The sequence below is a fragment of the Talpa occidentalis genome, unplaced genomic scaffold (genome assembly GCF_014898055.3).
Source record: "Talpa occidentalis isolate TD23 unplaced genomic scaffold, MPIMG_talOcc4v2.1 talOcc4.5, whole genome shotgun sequence".
NCBI classification, from domain to species: domain Eukaryota; kingdom Metazoa; phylum Chordata; class Mammalia; order Eulipotyphla; family Talpidae; genus Talpa; species Talpa occidentalis.
In genome coordinates, this window is record NW_023604861.1 from 69724348 (window position 1) to 69735642 (window position 11295).

Genomic DNA, 11295 nt, shown 5'->3' on the forward strand with positions numbered 1-11295 from the left:
GAAGCAGCTGGTCACTCTCCTGAAAGCTACTGTTCTAGGGCAACAGGCAGATATGATTGACTTGCCATCAGGTGAAAAAGAAAACAACTCAAAATCTTGGTAACCCTCTTTGGTTTTAACTTTTTCTGACTCTCTGCATAATCTCAGTTTCTCTTTAGTTCTTCGTGCTTTTGTTCCCTTTTTGGATATACTTGAACTTCAATGGACATATGGATTCAAAACATCTGAGTTTCTAACTGTATTCTCATTGGTGTATTATCTCCTCTGTAATCCACTTCTTAACTCTGTTTCAGATTTCTGGCTCTGGTAACCTGACCTTAATATCTAAGTGTTCCTTTGCTCCTTTTCCTTGTTGTCTATATTCATTACCCTGCCTATATCCACTTTAGTGGTTTAGCAACAGATCATTTCCTCTGATTGTTTCTTGAAGCTATAGTTCAATCATATTCTATTTGAAGGGTCTGGAATGTGCAAAGATAGGGCTTCTCTTGTTGGAGCGAAATGTTAGGGTGTTGCAGGGTCTCTTGTGGATTCTCCTCTCACTTGTCTGATGTAAGAAGAGACTCTATTCCTTAGAGGTTATGGTAGAATTAACTACCATAACCATTTCCTAAAAATCTTAAGATGCTTTTGACAGCAGATAAGAGAGCTGTTTTCTGTGGATAAAAATAATACCACCCTAGTCCTAAATGATGCATGATACTGTGCGCTTGCTTATATAATCCTTTTCTCTGATATTTCCTGAAATTTTGTTTTATTCTGAACTATGGAGTAGAGATTTTTGAAGTTATTTAAGTTAGTTGAAATTGTTTTGGAGGAATCAGGGTTTTTTAAAAAGATTTATTTAAAAGATCTATTTTATTTATTTATGAATATAAGAGCTGGGGTGTAGGCCAGAGGTGGGGGAATTGTGAGAGGATTCACCAGAGACAGAGTGGGGAGCAGAACAAGTGGATTGACTTAAATACACTGCTAAGGGGAGCAGTGGGAGAGAAAGGAGAGGTCTGCTGTGCCATGTTGGTCAGCTCTCTGGCTGGGGATCGAACTTGTGCTGCAGTGGCTGTGGATAGCTTCATAGTGCTGATACTTAACTACTTGCACTACCAGGGAGGCCCAGAAAAATCAGTTTTGATTAAAAAAAAATAGCTGATATTAGCACTCTAGTTTTAAGTTTGAAATTTAATTGGAAATTCATTTAGATTTCTATGAAAAGAAACAAATATGTATGACTTATATCAACTGGATGCTTCAGGCTGCCAGTAGCAGAAACTTGAATGGAAATGTATAAATAGCAAGAAATTACCTTCTCATTGAGGAAGTCCAAATAAAGGGAGGCAAGGAAGACAGGTTCAGGGTTGATTAATTTAGTGGCTCAGTGACGATATCCAGTACCCTGATAACTTTCCATCTTTACATTCTGCCATTTTTCAGAGTCTTCTCTTATGACTGCACTTTGGCTGCCTGGAATGCTGATTCAACAGTGTCTCATGAAGAAATGGGATTCCCCCCCCCCCATACCTCTCTTTTTGTTAGCAATCCTTTAGGAATTTTCTCCTTAGGTCATATTGGTCAGGACAGGGGTGAGGGGGTCACCCGACTTTCTTAAAGCCTTTGACAGAGGAAATGAGGCCATTATGATTGGCTTAAACCAATCATGAGTCTCTTGTGGGGTCTTTTGAATACCTGCTTGCCTGATGGCAGCACAGACCTGGATTATATTAGTAAAGGAGGATAGAGGGGGCAACGTATAGGAATGGCTGCTGTCAAAGCATGGGGTGACCAATTTGCTTACATTTAAACATAAACTACTAATACTAAGCTTTAGCCACAGAATTTTTAATACTTTAATTATGTTGCTTAACTTAGCTCCAGAGTGTGTACCTAAATCATGCTGATTGTAATCAAAACTGAAAAACATTTGTGGTAAGAAAAATTCAAAGGTTTCTGGATCCTGGTTATCAAAGAATTTGATGAAAATATATATCTGTATTATTTTCATGGTTTTGAAGTATTGCATACTATTGTTTTATTCTTTCCTTAATTCTTTTAATTTTCCTCAGAAAGATTATTAGGAGAATACTAATTGTCAATCTTTGATTGAACAAAATATATTTGAGATTAATAGTTTGAATAGATGTGAGTTTTCTGGTTGTGGTACTTTCTTAGAGTGTGTAATATGATACTGTTTGGGGACACTGGGTAAAGGGTGTGTAGCAGTACAATTGCAGTTATCTCAAAATAAAAAGTTGAATTTAAAAATGGATTAAACATCATGGGGTTTAGAATAATAAAGCTTTAATTTAGAGCAGACCCAAAATCCTGTAGTCCTATGTGAATAAAGAAATGGAAGGTAAAAATTAAGAGACATGCTGCTAATGTTGGGGGAATATGATAATTATAGATAGGAACAGACCATATTACCAACCTGCCTTATTATCAAGGAGGTGTAGGTAATAAAGTAAATTAAAGCAGTACTTAAAATTACTTGCTATGGGTTATTTGCCTTGGGCCTGTGTTGGTACTGCTCTGGTTTATAGTTATTATACCAATATATAAATAGAAACTCCTAGGGCAGAGAGTGTTTTTTCATATATATATCCCCAGAGTGATTAGTACCTTGCTTTTTTGCATATAGTGTAAGCAGAGTCCTTTTCAATAGCATTCGTGGTTGTATGAATGAAACGTATTAACATACTATTTCAGTTAATACAGGCATTTTTTGTTTTGTTTTGTAAACTCTTTTCCCATTTGAGGGATACCTTAAGAACACAGTTTGTTTTATTGTTAGGAGTTTAATGATTTCAATGGTGTATCCTTAGAACAGTATGTGATTATGGATGATAACAGCTTATATTAATTTTTATTGTCATATATTATTGTTATTTTTTATTTTTTATTTTATATATTTTTACATTATTTTTCATTTTTGCACAATGTATGCATTTTCATCTTGGTTATATTCCCCATACAGTTCCCACCCCCCTTATTTTGACCCTAATCCCTCCTCCTGTCCCCCGCCCTGTAGTGTCTCTCGTTTATAGTTGCTTGTTGATTTTGATTTTTACTTTATTATAATTATTCTTTTTCCTGGTCCCTTATTTAGGTTTTCTAAATTCCTGCTATGAGTAAGACCATCTGGCCTTATTTTTGATGGGCAGTGCAAATAATTGTTGAGCAACATCTCTAGATAAAATTGTGAATTTTTTGGTGGAACTGATTTCCTAAAACAAGAAAAAGTTAAAAAAAAAAAAACCATAGCTAAAAAGATAATAGTTTAGAATGTATTTTTAATAACTATTTCGTAAATCTTGATGAACTTAAAAAATGAATTTGTACTCCTTTGTGAGCTAGAAAGTAAGAGATGAATGTTTTCAGTTGAGTTGATATTCTTTCTGTGTGGGCTTTGGTCTTGAACAGGTGTATTACCTGACTGCTTAACAGATGGTACTGATGTGGTCAGTGACCTTGAACAAGAAGAAATGAAAATCCTGAGGGAAGTTCTAAGGTATTCTTAATTTTTGTATGGATCATTAGTAATATTGTAACGTGATCTGTATATATATACTTTTTACTCCCAGAATATTATAAACTGGTAAATTTAAATTCTCTACTGAAGACCATGAAAAATAATTGACGTTTTTATTTCTCATTTCTGTTTTTATATTTCTACACTTGATCTTAGCCAAAAGGCTTAAAAGCAATTACTACATATATATTTCTTAATGGACAGAAAAAATTATTTTCAGATGACTCATACCAGATCAGCCCAAATGGGAGCTACTCCCATAATGGGAAGAGGATACTGGCCACCAATGGAACAAGTTGCAGTAGTCACAGCCTGCTCCCAGAGGGGAGTGTAGTGGCCTGAGCTGACCAGGAAGCTTCATGGCTTCTGGATCTTGGTATTAGAGGTGGCTCAAGCCACGTGTTCCACAGTAGGTAACTGGACATGTAGACAACACAGACTGAAGCGCTTGAAGGGGGGACAGATAACCTCCAGGGTAAAGAGGACAGCCTCTATCCCAGATTACTGTATTACCATCTCTTCCTTGCTTCAGATACATGGTTCTCAGATGAATGCTGGCATGAAGTTTGCAGGGTTGTTTCTTTTCCCCTTAGGCCTGTAGGAGTCTCCTTCTACTTGTAGTTTTGGAAGGGAAGAATGATTGAAACACCTAATTTTAAAGCCTCCTGTGAGAATATATATATTTAGTGCAATAGGAGACCTGCAGCCATTATATCACCTGCAGAATGGGGCCTAGGCTTTTGGGGACCCACCTTTTTTGGTATCCTGTCATCCCTGACCTACCTACCAGCTCCCCAACTCCAAAGGAGAAAGAGAAGATAGATAGCATGATGGTTAGGAGGATGGGCCTTGCAGGGAACTATAGAAGGAGCTCTAGGACTTGGTGCTAATTTCAGGGGATTTGAGTGGTTGGGAGGAGAGAGACTGTGTGGATGTGTTTGTGTGGATGTGTGTGTGTGTGCTTTCTAGATGCCACTGGAAAAGTTAGAATGAGGGTAGATATGGATCAGGAGGATTATAACTGATATCTCTTACAAAAGAGAGAACATTCTGTATTAATAGGATTTGCCATTCAAATTTGGGTTTAGGATTTCAGACCTGTTGGTTTTGTTCAGCTAGGGATCATTCACATTTCCAGAAGAAATTAGTAACCCTGAATTTATGTTACTGACTACATTATGCTGTATATGACTACATATGTCATTCCCAGCTTATTGTAAACCTCTTTAAGCAAAGCCTGGTATTTTTCATCTTTGTTTCTAAAATTCCTTGCACATAGTATAAGCTTTGGTTAGCATATTGCTTGGATGAGTATTTGTCCTTTGATTAAATAATGAAAATTTACTTTCTACTATATTTCTGTGTATTTCAGAAAATCAAAAGAAGAATATGACCAGGAAGAAGAAAGAAAGAGAAAAAAGCAGGTACCTACAGAACATATTAATATACACAGCAGAAATATTTTATGCTATTATGTCTTAAATTTATACCTAGGTTTTGCTTTGAAATTTAAGCTTATGTGGAACTATATAGCTATTCAGAGAATTCAGTTTTTCTTGGCAATTTTAACATTTTTACTTAACTTTATGTGTCTTATAATTTATCCAGCAACCTACCTTTAAAATTCCCCGTGAAGACCAAGACTATTAACTCCAAAAAATTGTAATACCATATAAAAATTCCCCTTAACTTTATGCATGAAAGAAGATTATGAAAAACTGTTTTATTCTCCTGACTTATTTACTGTTTTTGAAACAGCAACGGTAGTTACTACTGATGGTCCCTTGCAGACTTTACCATTATCAGCTTGCAACAGATTAATTCTGTATTATGTTTCTTTGCTTACTGTTCTTCCATTAAAAACTATTTCCATAAAGTTCCTGATTGTTCCTAAGGATAAATTAAACTTCTATCTGGTTGGGGTGAAGGAAGTAATACTTATTTTTGTCTTTCCCCTTGTCTAGCTGCTTCTCCCTCCACATTTTCCCAAATCTCTCTGAAGGGAAATGGAGACCTAATATAAACTTAATCACTTGAAAGTTGTTTTCTATTTTTCCCCTTCCATCACTATAACACATGCTTGTATCAGTCACTCTCTTTGAAAGGCCTATTTTACCACAAGGTACCCAATGAAGAGTAGAAGAAAACATGTTTTAGGATTAAGAACTGATTTATGTATCTCTGGGTAAATCAAAAACTGGCAATAGATGTGAAATTCATAGATAGTAATATTGTTTCATGTAAGGGTATAGACCAGAAACCAGTTAAAAAATGCGATCAGAAAACATTTATATTAACTCCCTGATTTATAAGCAAACAATATTAGGCTTCTTAAATAATACTATGTTATTATGTTTTAGGGGTATTATGTTTTGGGATTTTAAGACTTTTTATTATGGACATTTTCAAATACTCAAAAGGAGAGCTGAAAGTAATAATGAGTCCTCATGTATTCATCACTCAGCTTATGGGGGCTTATAAATTATCTATAAACTACAGGCAATTAGATTTTCCATTTTTTTTAGGATAATGCATTGATATCAGTTTACTTAACTTTTTCTATAACTTAAGTTCTTTGATCTAAATATACTATGCTGTTTCAGAAATGGGAATAAAGCAATGTGTGACCTCTTCAGGCATATCAAAAGAGTGGCATATAGATTATTTTATGTGGAAAATCACATTCTAATTCAGAGTATTTTTTGGTATTTTGCTCAAGGTCACAGGGCAGTAAGGGTGAAGCCTGAGTTTAAACCCACTTCTTGCTAAGACCAAAGTCCTAATCCTACCAGTGTAGTTACTCTTGTTACCATGAAATGAGAATGTTTAAACCTACCTCAAAAAGTAGAAGATACTAAGTGCTGAAACCATCTTAAAAATTTTGAAAAAATAGTCTCTGGTTCATTATTTAGTAGACAGCAATTTTTTTCCAACTAATTGTCTTTGAATCCTTTAAGTCAAAATTAATAATTTCTTTTTTTAAATTGTATTCTGGATTCCTGAAGTTATCAGCGGATAAACCAGAAGAACCACCAGTGCATACCAGTGAAACTGCAAAAATGAGTAATTCACAAGGGGATGGCGAACATTTTGCCCACCCACCTTCAGGTAAGGTTAAAGTATACTGAGATTTCTTTAATAATATAATTACATTAATGTTGTATTGGGTGTGTTAATTTCTCATATATACTTAGCCTTTACAAACCCAGGGAGAGAGTATTGACTAACCACTGACCATTTAAAGTTCTTTGTGAATTTAACTGAAGAGGATGCAGGTAGCATATAGACAGCTGACACAGTGAGTGGTATCTAAATTTCTTAGTGAAACCAGGAACCCAAAGTAGTGAACAAAATTCCTAGAGGGAGCTGCCAGCCTTTGTGCCATGGCCATAGCATACAAGATATGTTCATGTAGCACTTGGGATATGACCGTCTCTGAGTGGAGTTTGTGAGTGAGAAGTTTAACCTGCAAAGAAATTACTCTCCTGATGACTTAAAGCACAGCTAGAAAAGAAGAGGTTGTCAGTTGAGCCAAATGTCTAGAGAGAATCTACCAAAAAGCGATGAGAATCCTTGCAGTTAATGTTACTGGACGAACTTGTTCAACATGTGGCAAATTCACTTTCCGTCTACTCCGATTTGTAAGAAAATAAAAGAAGAAAAAATTTAAAAAACAGAAATTGAAGTATAACATGAATTCATGTCATCATAGATTTCTATGGTGTTAAATAATCATCCTTTTCTTAAAAAAAAAAAACGTGTAACTGTCAAATTAATTGAACTATCACTTTTCCAACTCTACGGTTTCACATTTGGGAGTCAAGCCACTTCTGTAAAGTCATCATCAGCAATTAGGAGCCATGTTTAACTGTTATCTACTGTAGTTGCCACATAATGTATCCAAGTTCATCTTTCTTTCTTTCTTTCTTTTTTTTTAAAGGTTAACAAAAGGTTTATTTACAAGGGAAGGGGAATGAGGAAATGTACAACTCAGGGAGAAAAGAGGGAGATAAATTCTTTTTTCTTTTAATCTTGTCTTTTTTTTTTTTTTAAGATTTATTTTATTTATACAAGAGCCAGAGTGGGCCAGATGCGCGGGAGGGTGAGAGAATTCACCAGAGACAGAGCGGGGAACAGAACAGGCAGACTGACGAAACACACTGCTGAGGGGAGCAGTGGGCGAGACAGGAGAGGTCTGCCGCGCCATGTGGGACCCTCACCGGCTGGCCGGGATCGAACCCGTGCTGCAGAGCCTGTGGACAGCTTCACAGCGCAGCACTCAACTGCCTGTGCCACCAGGGAGGCCCAGGATTAAATTCTTAAATGTGTCCTACCCGTTCCTCCAACTTGGAATCCCAAATGACCTGTCATCTTCATTTCTGTTTAAGTTAGTTTGTAGCTTTCTGTATAGGTTGCTTTGTCACTGTCCAGCAGCCTGAAGAGTTTTCCTTCTTCTGTCCTACAAGGCATTAGTCACTCCACCCCTCTCATGCTAGAATAATGGACTTGACATTGTAAAGTTTCTTAAGAGTTTGATTTCTGCTTTTACTGTGCAAGTTTTTTTTGTTTTTTTTTTTTTATCATTTGAAGATACATGTATCATGTTCTCCCATTATGCTTTTAATTCTTGGCATCATTTTTGTTTTTGCTTTTCTCACTCTGCTATATTGCATAGTCCATGTACCCACTGAAAGTGTTTTATCTTTAAAAAAAAAATGCTTTATAAAAAATAGCTCAGAGGGGCCTCCCTGGTGGTGCAGGGAGTTAAGTCTCAACACTATGAAGCTATCAGCAACGACTGCAGCATGAGTTTGAGCCCCCCGGCCAGGGAGCTAACCCACATGGTGCAGCCGACCTCTCCTTTCTCACCTGCTGCTCCCCTCAGCAGTGTATTTCAGTAGATCTGACTGTTCTGTTCCCCACTCAGTCTCTGATGAATCCTCTTACCCGCTGTCCCTCTGGCCTATACCCTAGCTCTTGTTTGCATACATAAATAAAATAAATCTTTTTAGAAAAATGGCTCAGAGGAGTAATCAACATGTAAATCCTGTCTTTTGGCACAATCACTGAATAGCTGGAAAGTACTCAGTGCTCATGTTGTATCTGCCTCCAAGTTCTACTTTGAAATCTTTACATTTTCTTAATGTATTGGTAGGTTCAGAGTTATCTTCAATATGCAATTACAAGTAAAAATTATTGATATTACTGGCACTTATGCTTCCGGTACTGAAAATTGCAGCTTTATATACAGGGTCAATTATAGTTTTTACCTGCAAACAAGTTTGAAAACCAACTACTAGTAGGGGATTACTGTTTATTTTTTTTAATGTGGCAACCTTATATCATTATAGTATTGTTCTAATCTTTTTATACCTTACAAACAGCAGGAACTTTGTGTTTGTTGAAATATAATTAAAAACTAGTTAAAGCTTCTTGAGGACAGACATCAAGTTTATTATTCCCACCTGGCACAGTGTTGGCACTTTGTATTGATGGAATGAATAGGAGAAAAGAAATTAATACTCATTTGATGAGCCTCACCTAATACCTAATATTCCTTATAGCATTCTAATTGGTCTCTATCTAATTACTGCCAGAAATTAAAGTACATTTTGGTAATCAGTCAGTACAACCTTTGGCAAGAAAGTTGGAAATGTTGCCTGAAACGTCCTCCCTCCCTGAAAAAGGCCTGAAGATTCCTAGCTTAGAACATGCGAACATTGAAGGACCAATAACAGTAAGTAAATGATATATTTTTTTAAAGAACTATGAGCGAAATGATGAACTGGGAACAACAGGATAGACATTTTGTTATGATCTTAAATTCAAACTTTAAATTGAATCAGTCAGTGGGTATCTGTGTCATTTATTAGGCAGACTTGAAACTGAATAATTCCTTGTCTTTTTTGACTTAGAATTTATCTTCACTTGGAACAGAAGAGCTCAGACAGCGAGAACACTATCTCAAAAAGAAGAGAGATAAGTTGATGTCCATGAGAAAGGATATGAGAACTAAGCAGATACAAAATTCAGAGCAGAAAGAAAAACCTGCTGAGGAGGTAGAGGTATGGCTGGCCTTAGTATGTCAAAATCTACATATCTAAAGTTGGAGTCTCAAAATCAGAACAATAAAGCCTCCAAATAGAATATTGCTTGTAGATCTATTCTCATTAACCTCCCTGTAAACATAGCAACTGCTAAGTCTTTTCTAGGCAATGAGATGGTTGTGATGAGGATTTTGTCAGGTGGAAATGAAAGCAGTTTCATTGAACATGTTTTTCTTAAGCAAGAGACAGCTGCCTATTTTATCTGATGCTTTGGAATGGTTTTATCACATAGCAGCATTAGTGCCCTAGCCACCACGTCCAAGACTTTCCTAAGAAGAGATTTTTACAGTTTATGTGTGACTTTAAAATTATTTACTAAAATGCGCTTGTGTTGAGAATTTTAAATATGAACCCAGTTTATACTATAGCCAATTTTCTTTTTCTTTTTTTTTTTTTTTTAAGGAAATGACAGAGAAACCAGAAATGACAGCAGAGGAGAAGCAGACATTAATAAAGAGGAGATTACTTGCAGAGAAACTTAAAGAAGAAGTTATTAATAAGTAACAATGTAGCAAAACAAAAATTCAGATTTTCCTAAAAATAAATTATTTAATCCTTACACTAAGCTTGTTAGTTGCAAATACTTTCGCTATGAGCTTATATATCATTACTGTTTGAACATCTGAGCTGAAGGGTGGTGGGGAAGGCAGCTCATGTTGACCAGCTTAATATGTCTCTTGGAGAGAGGGCATAGGAAACTAACCAGTAGTGCATTCATTCATTCAGACTTGGTTATACCTATTTATGGTAAGCATTATGTTAGGTGCCAAAAATACAACTGTCAACTAGATACTCAGGGTTCTGCCTTCCTGAGGCTAGTCAAAAAGACCCAAAGAGCAAACTGGTAGAAAGAAAGTGGTGTTATAAGCAAGGCTCACCAAATCTTGTGAAAGCATTGTTTAAAGCTGATTGGAAGGTTAAGTACAGGTAGAAAGGGGAGGAACAAGCAAGGCCTGCCCAGACTGTTCTAGAATAAAGCACCTGCTGAGAAGCTGGCATTATGGCTGGAGTATATGTAGAATGAGGGGAGTGTTAGCAAAAATTAACTTTGGGGGTACTAATTTTCAGGGCCTTGTAGGGTAGGTGAGAATTTAAAATTTTACAATGTCAGTGGGGACTCACTGACTTTATACAGCAGCGGAGTTACATTTCCATTTACAAAAGCTCTGTGGCTGCAGTATGGAGATGTTTGGGTTAGAGTGACTGTGGGTCTATAAGGAAATCCAGTCAAGAGTATCTGAGGAGGCAGTAAAATGGATTTTAGAATTTTGCGTTTGAGGCAGGAGCAAACAAGACTTTATAGATAGTGGGGTATGTTAAAAATAGTTGCTCTTCCTAGAAAAGCTACCGTTAAAATTGATAGAGGGAAAAATTGATGGCACCCATTTAAGGGAATGCTGCTGTGGGCATAGGTCTTTTTTATATGATCTTGCATCCTGAGTTCTCTGTAGTCTGATTCAAGATAATCAGAATAGGAAACCTTTTTTTCAGGAACTTCCTGTGTTTTCTTTCCACCAGCACCCCCTTTCCTTTCGTCATGGGCCTCTTAAGGTTTAACTTCATTTCATTTCCTTAAATCTAAAAACTTTTAAAAAGGAATACCAAAATTAAGTTTAGCACCAACATTCAACCTGCAGAGAGAAACCAGGATTACTTTGTATT

At 36.3% G+C, this 11295-nt stretch overlaps 1 protein-coding gene across 1 annotated transcript in view; it reads left to right on the forward strand.

Annotated features, from left to right (window-relative positions):
• Positions 1-10196, forward strand: part of CFAP36 (cilia and flagella associated protein 36) — a 42209-nt gene extending 32013 nt beyond the window's left edge. The window contains exons 5-10 of the mRNA XM_037527426.2: positions 3418-3505; positions 4899-4950; positions 6532-6634; positions 9124-9263; positions 9442-9591; positions 10036-10196. Coding sequence (XP_037383323.1) covers positions 3418-3505; positions 4899-4950; positions 6532-6634; positions 9124-9263; positions 9442-9591; positions 10036-10137 — 635 coding nt within the window. The 3' untranslated portion in view covers positions 10138-10196. The remainder of the gene's footprint in view (positions 1-3417; positions 3506-4898; positions 4951-6531; positions 6635-9123; positions 9264-9441; positions 9592-10035) is intronic.
• Positions 10197-11295: the final 1099 nt, after the last annotated feature.